The following is a 15,484-nucleotide window of genomic DNA, read 5'->3' on the forward strand; positions in this document are numbered from 1 at the left end:
GAGGGAGCGGGAGGGAGAGCGGGGGGCTCTGCGCCAACCGCCCGCGGACCCGGCCGCTCCTCGGGGAGGACGGGCGGGCGGGGGAGGGCGCGCCGAGGCTCGCTCCGGAGAAGCGGCCGCCGATGACGGCAGAGGTGTAGCCAGCCCCGCGCGCGCAGCCCCCTCCCCCTCGGCCCCCTCCCCCTCCCCCTCCCCTTCCTCCTCCTCCTCCTCCTCCTCCTCCCGACTCGTCGGCCGCGCAGAGCAGCAGCGGCAGCGGCGGCGGCGGCAGCAGCCACCCGATGTCTTCGGCGCCCGAGAAGCAGCAGCCACCGCACGGCGGCGGCGGCGGCGGCGGCGGCGGCGGCGGGGGAGGCGGCGCGGCCATGGACCCCGCGTCGTCCGGCCCGTCCAAGGCCAAGAAGACGAACGCCGGCATCCGGCGCCCGGAGAAGCCGCCCTACTCGTACATCGCGCTCATCGTCATGGCCATCCAGAGCTCGCCCACCAAGCGCCTGACGCTCAGCGAGATCTACCAGTTCCTGCAGAGCCGCTTCCCCTTCTTCCGCGGCTCCTACCAGGGCTGGAAGAACTCCGTGCGCCACAACCTCTCGCTCAACGAGTGCTTCATCAAGCTGCCCAAGGGCCTCGGGCGGCCGGGCAAGGGCCACTACTGGACCATCGACCCGGCCAGCGAGTTCATGTTCGAGGAGGGCTCCTTTCGGCGGCGGCCGCGCGGCTTCCGAAGGAAATGCCAGGCGCTCAAGCCCATGTACAGCATGATGAACGGGCTCGGCTTCAACCACCTCCCGGACACCTACAGCTTCCAGGGCTCTGCCGGCGGCCTCTCGTGCCCGCCCAACAGCCTGGCGCTGGAGGGAGGTCTGGGCATGATGAACGGCCACTTGCCGGGCAACGTGGACGGCATGGCTTTGCCCAGCCACTCGGTGCCCCACCTGCCCGCCAACGGCGGCCACTCGTACATGGGCAGCTGCGGCGGCACGGCGGCCGGCGAGTACCCGCACCACGACGGCTCAGTGCCCGCCTCCCCGCTGCTGCCCGCGGCGGCAGGCGGGGTCATGGAGCCCCACGCCGTCTACTCCGGCTCCGCGGCCGCCTGGCCTCCCTCTGCCTCGGCGGCGCTCAACAGCGGCGCCTCCTACATCAAGCAGCAGCCCCTGTCCCCTTGCAACCCCGCGGCCAACCCCCTGTCCGGCAGCCTCTCCACGCACTCCCTGGACCAGCCGTATCTGCACCAGAACAGTCACAACGCCCCTGCTGAGCTGCAAGGTGAGTGGGGAGCCCCGAGCTGTCCCCAGGACTGGGCGGTAGGAGAGGTGTGGTGGACATCTGTGAGCGCACTACAGACCTAGCCCCCAGACTGCTGGCGCCCGGGTCTGGAGCCTGCGGCGCCAGTCCCCAAGCTGCACCATGGAGGCCTCAGCTCCCCAAGTTGTCTCTCTGTCCACCTCGCCCCGTCTGAGGGCTGAGGGCAGCCTGGAGTCCCCCCATAGACTAACATTCCCTTTTCCTTTCTGTTTCAATGCCCGGATATGTGCTGGCAGCCCCAGCCTGGCCAGGTAGGCCCCATCCTCACCTCAGAGACTTAGACTGCAATCTTCTAAGTCCCCTCAGGTCCCTTAGCCCCCTGACACCTGGGCAAGTTCCCAGGATGGAGCTGGCCCGTCCCCAGGGCAGCTGGCTCGCTCGCCCTGCTCTGGGAGAGCCGCCTCTGCTCTGAGCCGAGCAGGACGGAAGAGTTAGGCCCAAAGCCGGTGGGGCTTGGCGCTGGCGCTCAGAAGCTCAGAGCCGGGCCTTTCGGGAACCAAGCCTGGGGTGTACGAACATTGAGTTTGGGGCTTTCTGTGGCAATAGAGGCTGAGAGGGGCCCAGATCGAAGGTCTGAGCTTCGGGCCCCAACAAACTGTTTCTCAGGATCCAGGTTTCCAGGCCCACAGGTACCGCTCCGCTTCCAATCCCCCCTGAGAAAAAAGGATGCACAGCCATCTTCTCCTCTGGACCCTCCGTCTCCGTCTCCGCACGCGCTAGTAGCCTTCTGGGTCTGGTTCTTGAAAGAGCTTGGAGGGATCCAAGCAGGGGCCTGTCAGGAGTCAGCTGTCAGCAGCCAGCGGGAGGCAGGATCCGGGCCTGGAGAATGGAGGGCTCTCTCCACGGGGGTCGCACAACTGGGGCTGCTTCAAACTCCAGCCAGGGTTCCAGAGGTCCTGCAGGCTCCGCTCCCCGAAGACCCTTCCTCTGGAGAAGCCCTCTTTGCCCCTGTGTTGGCCCCTGCTGGCCTGGCTCACTGCTCTGGGGACACCGCCGCCTCCAGGGGCTGGAAGGTGGCTGCCCGGCGCCAGGCCCAGGCCTCAGGCTGCCCTGGAAGTGGAGGCCGCTGGACCTTCTCTGCTGGCCCCTCTCACCCCTTCCCCATCTGCCACCGGAAGCCTCCCAAGCCAGGCTCAGTGTCCACGGAGGGAGAGGCCGGGGCAGCGGGCACCCAGGGTTGCAGGGATCCTTGACCGTGTCTGGGGAATCTTCCCTCTGGGTGCCGGCCCGACTGAGACCTGAAACCGGGAACTGGGACGTGGGGAGGCCTCGGCCCAGCGCCGAGCCTGGCAGGCCTGTCCCCGGGGCGCGCCCCACAGTGACGGTGCTTCTCCACCTGGAGCCCGGGCCTCCGGAGGCCACCCTTTAACGCCCCCTTTCCTCTTGCCTCGCCCCCGCAGGCATCCCGCGGTATCACTCGCAGTCGCCCAGCATGTGTGACCGAAAGGAGTTCGTCTTCTCTTTCAACACCATGGCATCCTCGTCCATGCACTCGGCCGGTGGCGGCTCCTACTACCACCAGCAGGTCACCTACCAAGACATCAAGCCCTGCGTCATGTGAGGCCACAGCTCCGGGGCCCCTCCGGGCAGGGGCTGGCTGGGCGCAGGGACTTCGGAACCCGTCACCAGAAACTGCTTTATTTTTTTTTTGAGGTATAACCGTCAGCAGAAGAAAAGGGTTTGACCCCTCCCCAACCGGATTATTGGGAAAGGGATCCCGTGAGGCAAAGACCGAGCGAGGTCGGCAGCTCCCCCCCACCACCACTCCCTCAACAGTTTTTTTTAATGGTGGTGGCGGGGGCCTGATCTGACTGCAGCTGTTGATAAATAAGTATCTATTTTTGATCCGACTGAAACCGGCTGAGAAGGTGCTGTGTGGGGGAAGAACTCTCAACATCTGAACACGCATTTCTGCTATGGTCTCTCCCCATCTCCCCCTCCAACGGCAAACGTCGGGGAAGGTTTTTAGGAGAAAGGCAAACGTGTGAAACCGTCATTATCAAATACTTTTATTTTTTGGTTGAGTATTTATCGTTTTATTTTTAATTTTTTTGGAAAGAATGTCTTGGAATGCGCGTCTCCTTTTTAGAGCCGTCTCTTGTAGGGAAAGGAGGGGCCGACAAGAAGTCGCCCTCTCCCTCCCCACCTCAGAAGTCCTCCCGTCAGCCACAGGTGGATCCTTGTGCGAGTAACTTGCATTTCTGAAGCCACTGCTCATCTTAGGAAAGTAACCAGGAACCCAGAAGCAGGCGGCTCTCCCGGCCTCTGCCACCGTCCTCCTCCGCCTTCCTCTCCTTCCTTCTCTTCAGGCTTTTTTTGGTTTGGTTTCGAACTTTGTTTTGACTTGTTTGGTGGGTGTTTTTTCTCCCGAGACCCAGCTGTCTCCGATCTCTACTGTAAACCTCCTGGTGGGAGCGTGAGGCAGGCAGGGCGCCGTGGGGACGGGGAAGGCCCGCAGAGCGCCCTGAGTCAGGATTGCGGTGACGCAGAAAGGTTAAGGCACTTTTTAAAAAAAACCATAGCAAGGCTCATCCTGTTATTTATTCTACTTTCTTTCCCTAATAATCGAAACACCGCATAGGCGCCTCCGTTTATCAGTATTAATGGTGTAACTTTGTTGGCAATATTTGCCGCGTAGAATTTTTTTTTTTAGATATCCATTGTAAATTTGAAACTAAGTCTGATCTGTGTAAAGACAAATTTCCATATGTTTTATATAAATATATATATATATAAAATGAAGGACCCCCCCCTTTTTTTAGTATTTTGGCTGCTGGGGTGCAGCGTTTGTGACACGTATTTTAAATTTCCTTCTGCACTGTATAAAAATGACAATTTGAGGATGTTTTTGCCTTTTGTGTATTTTTTTCCTAAAAAAGAACAAAATAAAAATGTGTAACATTTGTATATGGCCTTATATTGTATCAACTAGAAATAAAATTGCATGAGTATTTTATTGGGATTGCAGAATATCTTCAAAATATAGACAGTAACCAGCCTGGGATCGCTAGTCTTATTTTTTTTCTTTTTTGTATTTCAAGTATGGATGATTCTTAATCTTTTTTTCCCCTTTTTATTTGCTGGCCAATCCTTCTCTTTTCACTCTTCATTTCACATTGAAGTGAAATCTGGACAAGAGTAACTATTTTTCTTGGCTTCTGTTTTTTAAAAAGAGCCCTTTGCCCCTCTAAATGTCATTTCTTGTTTAAAAAAAAAATAAACTAAAAAAAAGACTGTAGTTTTCCCTCCCCCAGGGAAAAACATACATATATATGTGTGTGTGTTCGTACATATATGTATACACAACATTTTACACTTTCTTTTTGGTCACTCCAGGACCAATGAGAAATGTATTTTGAGTTTCAAACTTTACTGTTTCCAACTGTTATCGATCATGGAGCATCTTCTAAGGTGTTATTTTTTTGATAGGATTTTTTTTTTTTTTGGTGCCCTACACTTGGTTTTCCCCAATGGTGAAGCAAATAAACTTTGAGCAAGAAAAAGGCTGTGTTGGTGGGAGAGCAAGGTGATAGGCACGTTTCCCCCCTAAATCATTAGGGGGTAAATCCATTTTAAAAAGTCTGTCTCCCCTACTGACCCTCTTTCTATTCCAACTCCCAGCTACCTAGGAAAACAAACACAATAAAGTCACATTGCCGGTGCAGCCGTTCAAGACCCACCACAGTTTCTCCGAGTCGTGGGGTCATGAGCCTCTGAACCTGGTTCTTCTCAAATTTGACATTTTGGACATGAGGGCAATTTCTCCGGTGCTCTGTTACATCAAAATTATCAATAAACTCGCATGGGCAATTAATGCCCAAACTAACAGCTATCTATAACTCGGAGATAAAGGGGACAGGAAGAAGCCGGCGACTTTGTCCCTCGGGTCTCAGGCAGCCGGAGCGGCGGGCAGCGCTTGGGGAGCAGCTTCACCGAGGACGGACGGAGTAGGCCCTGTCTTTGGGGCGGAGGCCACCTCTCCTTATCCCCTGCCCCCACTGATGCCCTGGAGAACCCGGCCAGAGAAAAACCCTCAGGCCTCCGTTGCGGGAGCCACTGCACTGGGGATCCAGACAACCTCGGCGGGCAGGCGGGAGGGGCCCCCTCCTTCCTCCGTTGGAGCCTGCGCCCCAATTAGAATGGAGGCTCCGGGGAAGTGGGGCTGATTAGGAGAAACCCAATGCCGGCCCAGTCGGCTCGTGCCCTGGTCTTCTGCTGAGGCGTCTCCAGACCCCGGACCCACTCCCTTGGCTCCTTGGCGAGCCAGAGGCCTTTGTGCGCCCTGGTAATGCAGGGCTTTGGCGCCACTGGACCAGAGTCCGGGGCGGCAGTGAACCCCAGTTTTCCTGTTCGTCTCCCCTGCAGCGCCTTCATTTCGGCAGCGCGCTCACATCCCTGCCAGGCTGGATGGGAGGCATCCAGAGGGACTGGGGCAGGAAAGCCGGCCCTGGGGAGCCCAGTGATCCGGGATGGGCCTGACCTGGGGCCTGGGGCTGAGAGAAAAGTCCAGCCTTCCCCTCAGAGAGGAGAGTCTGGCTTCGGGCAAACCCGGAAGGGCCAGATTCTACAGGCGTAACTGCTTCCACATCCACAACCAAGATTTCACAGGCCTGCTTTGCAGGACTGCATTCGCTCTTGCGGAGGCCGACCCAAGGCCCATTTTGGTCTGGCTCATGCCAGGACTGCGGGATGAAGCTCCCACTGCTAGGTGCCAACACAAAAGCCTGCACAGTTCGTGCAAGTTACCAGCCTACAACGCAAACGCGCTTCTAAGGTGGTCACACGGCCTGCCCTGGGTGTGGGTGCGTATACTTCTAGCTTAGGAACATCCTCCAGAGAATTAATTCAAAAGTCCTGTGCATACCTTTAGGGTTTGTCCTGGAACAATGCAGACGAGATACCCTAAAGGTATGAATACCCCCTAAAGTAACAGGCCTGGGGGTGGGGAAGCGCCAGGACAGAACTCGATAGGGTTTCTATAAGAAGATGATACATCCCGCCTCGGCTGCAGCTCCCTGCAGCTCTCCGCGAGGGGCCGACACCCTGGACACAGCCGCGCCTCGGCTGCAGGCCATGGCGGCCCCAGGCAGCAGCTGCAGCAGCGCCTTGGCGCTGTGTCCTGGCTCCCTGGCCCCTGGCGGAGGCAGGCCCAGAGACCAGTCTGCACTCAGGGTGTGCGCTTCAGATGGAAGGGAAAGTGCCAGCCGGGTCCTGCTGCTTTCTTGGCTCTTGGGGCGAAACTGTAGGGGTAGGGGTGGGGAAGGTGAGGTACTGAAAGCCTGGCTCCCCGCCGGCAGCACTCCTGGAGGTAGTGCAAGGACGCAAGGACGGAGCTGGAGCCCCAGCCCCACAAGGCTTGACCCGGGCAAGCCACGTCACCTCTGAGCCTCACTTTTCCTCCTGTCTAATAGTAATGTCATGTAGACCTATGGGTGAGGTGATGCCTGTCAGGAGCAAGACAGCCTAGCTCTGGGGTGCCCAGATGGGAATGGCTATGAGATCCAGGCATTTCTTATCCTTCTCCCCTTCATTGTGGGGATGGGTACCAAACAAGATGCAAGAACTAATATTTTACAAGGCTGCCCTCTCAGGGGCTTGAGTATCCAGCTTGGGGACTGCTGGACTCCCCATCTTCCAATATGATGCACCTGGACATTCGTTCCCTCCCTTCCCAGGGAGGAAGAAGACATCATCCCATTTAGCTCAAGAGATGAACTCTGACATGGGGTTGAATCAGGGGTTCCGATAAGGACCCACCCCAGGACCTCCTAACCTCTGGTCAGGAGACCCCTGAGCTCAAGGGCTTCCCTTCTGAGAGAGTGACTCAGAGACTGCCCTCATCAGAAACACCAGGGCTGTCTGTCTGCTCCAACTGTGGGTGGGGGGTATGTGTGTGTGTGCTGAGTCACTGAGTTAGAACCTCTGGAGGAGGGACCCAGGAATCCTCAGGCCCACAGACTTCCAGGGGGTCCTGATGGGCACCAAGTTTAGAGTCTCTCCTCCGAAGTTCTCTGGGCTCCTGAGAAAGCCTAGGAGAAGATGCCTCACTGTGGCCTCTGCTGCCCCCTCCCGTCCAGCGGCCCAGCCGGCTTGTGGTGTTAATGGAGAAGCAGCTGAGCAGAGTGCCTGGAGCCAGGGCTCGCAGACACAGGGCTCGCTCACATTCAGGAGGTGCCCCGGCTGGCCTGTGGCCATCCTCTTTACATGGCACCTCCATTTACCTCCTCAGCGGCCCTCCTATGCAGATCCTATAACTCACTGCTCCCGTTTCCAGATGAAGAAAGCAGCTTGGGGAGGTTAGGTGATTTTATCCAGACAGTCCTGGTGAGGGGTGGAACTGAATGCAAAGCCCATGTTCCCAACCACTGTATTAATACCACGTGGCTCCTGGACACCCATTTTCCTCCAGCCACGAGGCCCAGTGAAAAAAGGGAGAAGTCGAAGTCTGGTCCATGATCCAGCTTCCTACCTGTGCTGAGGAAATGATGATGGGCAGGGTCTGCACAGGGGACTGGGGTCTCTCTGATCCCCATGCTGGCCTTTGGATGGGGTGCGGAAGCTCCCCGAGCAGCCCCAGCTCAGACCCCTGACATTCACCTCCTCTCTGGGACGATGAAACTGGTTTTCATGTGTTCCCACCATAGTCCCCCCTTGAGAGATCCCTTCACTTCCTCAACTCCCCCTAGTCCAGTGGAGAAAAACTCAAACAAAAGTTGAAGCTCAAGACAAGAGAGACCAGTTGGAGCAGGACGTTTGGCTACAGCCTCTTGCTCTGCTTCTGGGATCTTCTGGGCATTGATGGCTCAGAGTTCTGAGCTGTTTTAAGGAGGGAGGGGCTTGCTTAGCATCTCCCGCTGGCAAGCTGTGATGGAACACTGACTTACTGTGGGCCCACAGCCGCACTGATTTCTGGGCCTTGGGGATGGGCAGGGGAGAGGGACACTTGAGTCTGCAAATGTGGAATACTGTTTTGTCAAGACACATGGGCAGAGGACGAGCTGGCACAAATTCCCTCGTTCAGAATGCCGAGCATCCACTACCCTTTGCCACTGGATCAGACAGGATTCAGCGGCTGACACACCGTTGCTGTCACAGATCCACAGACCAGCACAGTTTCCAGCCCGAGGATATCTGGGGTCGGTCATGCCAACACCCCGAAGAGGTGATGTGCACCAAGGCCAAGGCACCCAAGCCCTGAGTAGAGGCAGAAAGCTGGCGCTGTTTACGACCCTGATGTTGGATGGTCGGGCTTCCCCAGTGGGCACAGTGGTAAAGAATCCGCCTGCCGGTGCAGAAGACTCAAGACTCGAGACTCGGGCTTGATCCCTGGGTAGGGAGGATCCCCTGGAGAGTCTCTCGGACAGAGGAGCCTGGTGGGGTACAGTCCATGGGGTCGCAGAGTCAGACACGACTGATCGACTGAGCACGTGTGCCTGCTGGCATGGTCACCAAGGTCCCCTCTGACCTACAGAGCAGGCTGTCTGAGGACGTGCACGGGGTGAGCCTGTTGAGAGGACGGAGGTGCTGGGGGCAGGTGGTGGCCGCGCCCTGCGGCTAATTTCCCACAGTGCCTTGTGTCAGTGGGCTTGCAGCCCAGGAGAAGCACTGCGGCTGGACCGTGGCTGAGGAGTAACAGTGGTGATACGCCCCCCCAGGCTCGTCTCATTAAAACCAGGGAGGAGGCTGGGACTCCGGGAGCCCTACTGTGTCTAGGCCCTGGGATGTCTCCTGGAAGAGGGTACAACGTTTCTGTTTCAAACCAAGTCCCAGAGTTCAGCAGGCCCACGTTTCTGGATCCTGCAGTAACACCTTCTCACGGTCCCAACTCAGGTGAGCAGGGACGGCGGGCCATCTCTGTCCAAATGGTGCGAGGCCCAGCGAGTCCTTCCCTGGAGGAGAGCTAGGGGTGTGCGGGTGAGCAGGGACCATCCTCGGGAGAGGCAGCGCCTCTGAGGGCCCGGGAATTCCGCCGCTGGCTGCTTCTGGGGCGGCAGCGCCCCCTGCTGTCCACTTTGCAGTTTGCGCCGGGACAACAGCAAGGGCCCTCCGGGAAACCGGATCTCATGAACGTGGCCAGAAGCTGTGCACGTGAATCCGATTTTGAGGTGTTAGAACGTTGGACTTTTGTTGAGGGGCAGCTGGCATTTTTTGGGAGAGGGTCAAATTAAACGAATTTACTCTTTTCCTAATTACACAAATGAGAGGGCTTATTTAAAATAAATAAACTGTAGAAAAGTGAATGTTAAGAAAGCAAACACGGATTCAAACCCATCCCTGGAGACAGCATGTCAGCCCCAGGAGACGTCTCCCTGCACACAGAGACTCTGCTGTCCCTGGAGAAGGATGACAAGCCCAGTGGTGGAGACCTGGGGAGTCAGAGGGCCTGAGTCCGAGTCCTGACTCCGCTACTCCCAGCTGTGAGCTTGGGCGGTGGCGATGGCTCAGCCTCCTCTACACCTCAGCTTCCCTGTCTGTAAGATGGGGGTCATGGTAGGGGCACTTCTCTCAAAGCATTCAGTGAATCAGAGACTCTATGAAGGGCTGACAGGTGAAGAAACCAAGAGAGGGCAAGCAGTCTGCCTGAGGACACGGCGAGGGCCTGTGGAAGCGGGACTCACGGCAAACCCTGGTGTGTATGGCTCCCACCCCACGTACTTCCACCACCAAAGCAACCGCCTCTGCTGTCCCCATGGGCCACCGTGTCTCCCAGCTCCCCAGGGGGCCTGCTGGTGGGCGAGAGGTGATGGATCCATGTCTCCCTAGAGGACAGGCTTATCCCTTGATGGTGGGGAGAGGCCCTGGGGCTGAAGGCCAGCTCTGCTGTGTGACCTCATCAAGTTGGATAACCTCTGGGAGCTGCACCTTCTGCACCCAGAGAGTGAGGAAGACAAGGCCTGCTCCGTGGGATTCTTCTAAGGGTTAAGTGAGAGAATCCACCCTCAGAGGCAGGGAGGGATGTTTTAGTTTGCTCACAACTCAGCACTTCAGGGTCTGAGTTTACTGCTTCCAAACAATCCTAAGTCCAAAATGTCCACATTACATGGTCACATGTCAGCTCCCATCATAACCTTTGTGGATTTATGGACGTTGAAAATAAAGAATTCCATTCACAGGAAGAAATCCTGCCCCACTAGAGGAACAGGAGTGTTGGTTCCACTGTTTAGAAGTCTCTGCATGTTTGAAAGATTGCCCAGGCAGTCTCCAGTGAAAACCTTGGATGATGACAGGGATTGAGGAGGCGATGGGAACACAGAGGGGAGGGCATGGTGGGGTGGGGGACAAGGGGCTCTGCCTCGCACCAGGGAGCAAGCCAGTGAAACTCAGTGCCTGAGTCTCTCACCTATCCAGGCAATAACACACGGGTCTATTTCTAGCAAGAGGAGAGGCTGGCCCGGTGACCGGCAGATGGCGGGCTTCCAACAGGGACATGCAGATCGGAACTGACAGGATAGACTCGATACAGGATGTGGGCCAAACCTGCTGCCTGCTGCCAGGAGACTCCCCTGCAGGCTCCCAAGCTGAGCAGACCCCAGCCCCAGGGCTGTGTCTGCCACTAGCATGTACGTGCCCTGGGGGAATCCCCCCCAAACAATCCTTCTTCTAGAAAACAACCCGGTTTTGTCTGCCTCCTTCCACCTCAGGTGGTCAGGCGACCGTGACGCACAGGGATGGGACAGAAGATACACAGATAATCCTGGTTCAGCCTATGATCAGCTACATCCTGACTCCTGGCTTCACTACCAAAGCTGGGTAACTGTGGGCAAGTTACCAGCCTGTGAATAGCGATGTCCCTTGAAAGTGCCTATGAGGATCAGGTGAAATTATGCATTAGCATTGTCTATTTAACTTGTATTTCTAAATTACACCTTCAGTAAGTGTATTTATAAATATGTTATACATTAACATCATTATAATATAAATGAAACTGTGCAACTGATCATTAATGAAAAACAAATTACCCTCCAAACTGAAAGCAGCAAAAATCACCCACTTCACTCCTGACTGCAATCTGGGCAAAGTTCAGCGGAACCAGCCCGTGTCTGCTCCAGCAGGCATTGGCTGAGACAGCTCTTCTGGGGCTGGGACTCACGTCCAAGATGGCACACCCATGAGGCTGGTGGGCTGGCAGCACTGGTTCCTCTCTGTGAGCCCTCTCCATGCGCAGCTTGGGTTGGGCTCTAAGAACAAGTGTCCCAAGAAGATGGGGTGGAAGCTGCCAGTTCCGTGGCCTCCTCAGGAAAGGTGTTCGACAGTGTTCACCCACTTGTCTCAGAGCCCAGATTCAAGGGGATCTGCACAGATCTCTTCTCTCAATGGGGCTGTTAAAGAACTTTGGGTGGCATTCTACACCTTCCATAGCACTTAAAACAGCTCAACAAGTTAGAGGCATTCTTCTCAGGAGGGAAGACACAAGATACCAGCAGAAGATGTCACCCAACTCCCAGCTCCGGGACAGGGGAGGGGTCAGGTGGGCAGTGCCCCCTACGGCATACTGTGGAAAGTGATTGTTCGTTCAGCTGCTCGTTGACCTCTTCCTGCTTTCAAGTATGGAGTTTTGTGTAAGATTTATTTTGAAGACAGACCTCCCCACAGTAGCCCTACCCCTCAAAGAATCCACTTTGAAAATGACCAGAGAGCCCACAGTACCTGTTGTATGTGGAACACTGGACAGGTTAGATTCAGATACAGGGGGCGGGAGTATAGCAATCCCCAGTTATTTCTGCTGTGCAGGGGGTGTGAGGACTAAAGATCTGGAAGTATCCTCTGCAAGCCAGGTGCTTCCCTGGAGCCTGTGGGGGAGGGCGGATGGCAATGTGTGGCCATGCTCCCGAGGAATAAAAAGAAGAGATGCAGGGAAGGAACCTGTTTTGCTCCTTTGGCCAAAATGCAGACAGCTTCATTATTTCATACTGGTATCTCATAGCTGGCCCTGGTTCCTTAAAGCCCAGTGCAGTTTTCTGAAGCTTGGCTAGGTGGAGTGCTGGGATCTGCCACTGATGTCTGCTGTGGGTGTGAACGGGGAGCTGGATTTGCCCCATGCTTCCTATCCCCTGCACCTGATTATGCTTTCTAAACGTTGCTCTCATCTGACATTTATCTTCTCACCTATATCCCTCTTCACAAACGTGCGCGGTTGCAGTTTCAGCTACACAGGCTCTCCTTTCCTGGGTAGCTGACCCTCAGCCGTACCTGCTTGCAGCCTGTGTCATCACGTCTCTTTCCCCCTCTGCGGCACCTGAGAGCAGGTCTGTGTGTCACTGGAGGGGAATCAGGGTGGCCAAAAGGCGGCTGAAGGACGAGAGGAGGGCACACCTACAGAAGTTGTGGCGGGACCCCTCCCCTCAGAGCCTAGGGGGGTGGCTCCCCCACTTCCTGGCAGCTCAGGGGTTGGGGGCTGGGTTGGGGAGGGTGCGGTGTGAACAGTGCCATCCTGGCTCCTTTGCTGGAGGTTAAGATACAGTCATCCCTTGATATCTGTGCGACTGCTTCCAGAAGCGGCTGTAGATACCAAAATCCACTGATACACAAGTCCCTTGTATAAAATTGTGTCATACACTTGGCCTTCCATATCTATGGGTAATGCATCCTGTAGTCAAAATTCTCAGTTGGTTGAACCCAGGGATGGTGAGGAATCAGCAGGTGTGGACGGCCAACTGATAATGCAGGAAGCCGGCAGGGTTTTGGGGGCAGAGGCTGGGATCCAAGTGACCACCTCACCTGGGTCTGGGGCCTTGAACAAGCCGGTCACGCCTTCTGAGAGCCCCGTTTCATCTGTAAGTCGCCCATCTGCTGGTGCAGGTAAGGCACTCTCAAAAGGCAGAGCTCTTGTCCGCTGGGATGTGCAGTCCTGGCCTTGGGGAGCCTCCAGTCCAGACGGCCCAGGTGTGAGATGGGGGCAGAAGTGGGCTGAGACCTGAAGTGACCATCTGTACCAGGCTCAGCACTGCCAGAACTGGCTGTGGGGCCAGGTGGGGGCACCACTGCCCCCTAAGTGGCCTTACTCTTCTCATTTGCAGAAATGGGTAGAACGCTGCGCACTGCTTCACAGCTGAGACAGTGTGTGCTGGGACCTGGGCCCACAGAGAACATGGCACACGTTACTTGTCTGCACTGGGTGGCCAGACTCCAAGGACTAGGATGGACCTGCTCACCTGCACGTACTGAGGGGCCACTAAGTGCTACCCTGAGCAGTCCAGAAGCTGATTTTAGACATAGGAGACACATGCTGTAGCACTCCAAAAATGATTTCAGTTCAGTTCAGTTCAGTTGCTCAGTTGTATCCGACTCTTTGCAACCCCATGAACTGCAGCACGCCAGGCCTCCCTGTCCATCACCAACTCCCAGAGATCACCCAAACTCACATCCATCAAGTCAGTGATGCCATCCAGCCATCTCATCCTCTGTCGTCCCCTTCTCCTCCTGCCCCTAATCCCTCACAGCATCAGAGTCTTTTCCAATGAGTCAACTCTTCCCATGAGGTGGCCAAAGTACTGGAGTTTCAGCTTTAGCATCATTCCTTCCAAAGAACACCCAGGACTGATCTCCTTTAGAATGGACTGGTTGGATCTCTTTGCAGTCCAAGGGACTCTAAAGAGTCTTCTCCAACACCACAGTTCAAAAGCATCAATTCTTCGGCGCTCAGCTTTCTTTATAATCCAAGTCTCATATCCATACATGACCACTGGAAAAGCCATAGCCTTGACTAGACGGACCTTTGTTGGCAAAGTAATGTCTCTGCTTTTGAATATGCTGTCTAGCTTGGATATAACTTTCAAGGAGTAAACGTCTTTTAATTTCATGGCTTCAATCACCATCTGCAGTTTTTAGAGTCCCCCAAAATAAAGTCTGACACTGTTTCCACTGTTTCCCCATCTATTTCCCATGAAGTGATGGGACCGGATGCCATGATCTTCGTTTTCTGAATGTTGAGCTTTAAGCCAACTTTTCACTCTCCTCTTTCACTTTCATCAAAAGGCTTTTTAGTTCTGCCTTCACTTTCTGCCATAAGAGTGGTGTCATCTGCACATCTGAGGTTATTGATATTTCTCCTGGCAATCTTGATTCCAGCTTGTGCTTCTTCCAGCCCAGCGTTCCTCATGATGTACTCTGCATAGAAGTTAAATAAGCAGGGTGACAATATACAGCCTTGACATACTCCTTTTCCTATTTGGAACCAGTCTGTTGTTCCGTGTCCAGTTCTAACTGTTGCTTCCTGACCTGCATATAGGTTTCTCAAGAGGCAGGTCAGGTGGTCTGGTAGTCCCATCTCTTTCAGAATTTTCCACAGTTTATTGTGACCCACACAGTCAAAGGCTTTGGCATAGTCAATAAAGCAGAAATAGATGTTTTTCTGGAACTCTTTTGCTTTTTCAATGATCCAGCAGATGTTGGCAATTTGATTTCTGGTTCCTCTGCCTTTTCTAAAACCAGCTTGAACATCACGGTTCATGTATTGCTGAAGCCTGGCTTGGAGAATTTTGAGCATTACTTTACTAGTGTGTGAGATGAGTGCAATTGTGCGGTAGTTTGAGCATTCTTTGGCATCGCCTTTCTTTGGGATTGGAATGAAAACTGACCTTTTCCAGTCCTGTGGCCACTGCTGAGTTTTCCAAATTTGCTAACATATCGAGTGCAGCACTTTCACAGCATCATCTTTCAGGATTTGAAATAGCTCAACTGGAATTCCATCACCTCCACTAGCTTTGTTCATAGTGATGCTTTCTAAGGCCCACTTGACTTCACATTCCGGGATGTCTGGCTCTAGGTGAGTGATCACACCATCGTGATTATCTGAGTCACGAAGATCTTTTTCGTACAGTTCTTCTGTGTATTCTTGCCACCTCTCCTTAATATCTTCTGCTTCTGTTAGGTCCATATCATTTCTGTCCTTTTATCGAGCCCATCTTTGCATGAAATGTTCCCTTGGTATCTCTAACTTTCTTGAAGAGATCTTTAGTCTTTCCCATTCTTTTGTTTTCCTCTATTTCTTTGCATTGATCACTGAGGAAGGCTTTCTTATCTCTCCTTGCTATTCTTTGGAACTCTGCATTCAGATAAGTAATGCTAAATAAAATCGTCCATGCATAGTGACAAATTTTAGAGAACATACAGAAATCATAATGCAGAAAACACAAGGGTTAACACTGCAGCCTGGAGAAGCGCCCAGAAGACAGCT

At 54.6% G+C, this 15,484-nt stretch overlaps 1 protein-coding gene across 2 annotated transcripts; it reads left to right on the top strand.

The window, feature by feature from the left end:
* Positions 245–4,215, top strand: FOXF1 (forkhead box F1). 2 transcript variants are annotated; one of them, XM_018061820.1, is made up of 3 exons: positions 252–1,269; positions 2,709–2,865; positions 2,962–4,215. In XM_018061820.1, the coding sequence occupies exons 1-3, from the start codon at positions 282–284 to the stop codon at positions 2,990–2,992; spliced, it is 1,176 nt and encodes a 391-aa protein (XP_017917309.1). In that variant the 5' UTR covers positions 252–281; the 3' UTR covers positions 2,993–4,215. The 2 variants fall into 2 exon arrangements, with proteins under 2 accessions (XP_013826434.2, XP_017917309.1); XM_013970980.2 differs by having other exon boundaries at positions 245–1,269; positions 2,709–4,215.

Source organism: Capra hircus, chromosome 18, assembly GCF_001704415.2.
Source record: "Capra hircus breed San Clemente chromosome 18, ASM170441v1, whole genome shotgun sequence".
NCBI lineage: Eukaryota > Metazoa > Chordata > Mammalia > Artiodactyla > Bovidae > Capra > Capra hircus.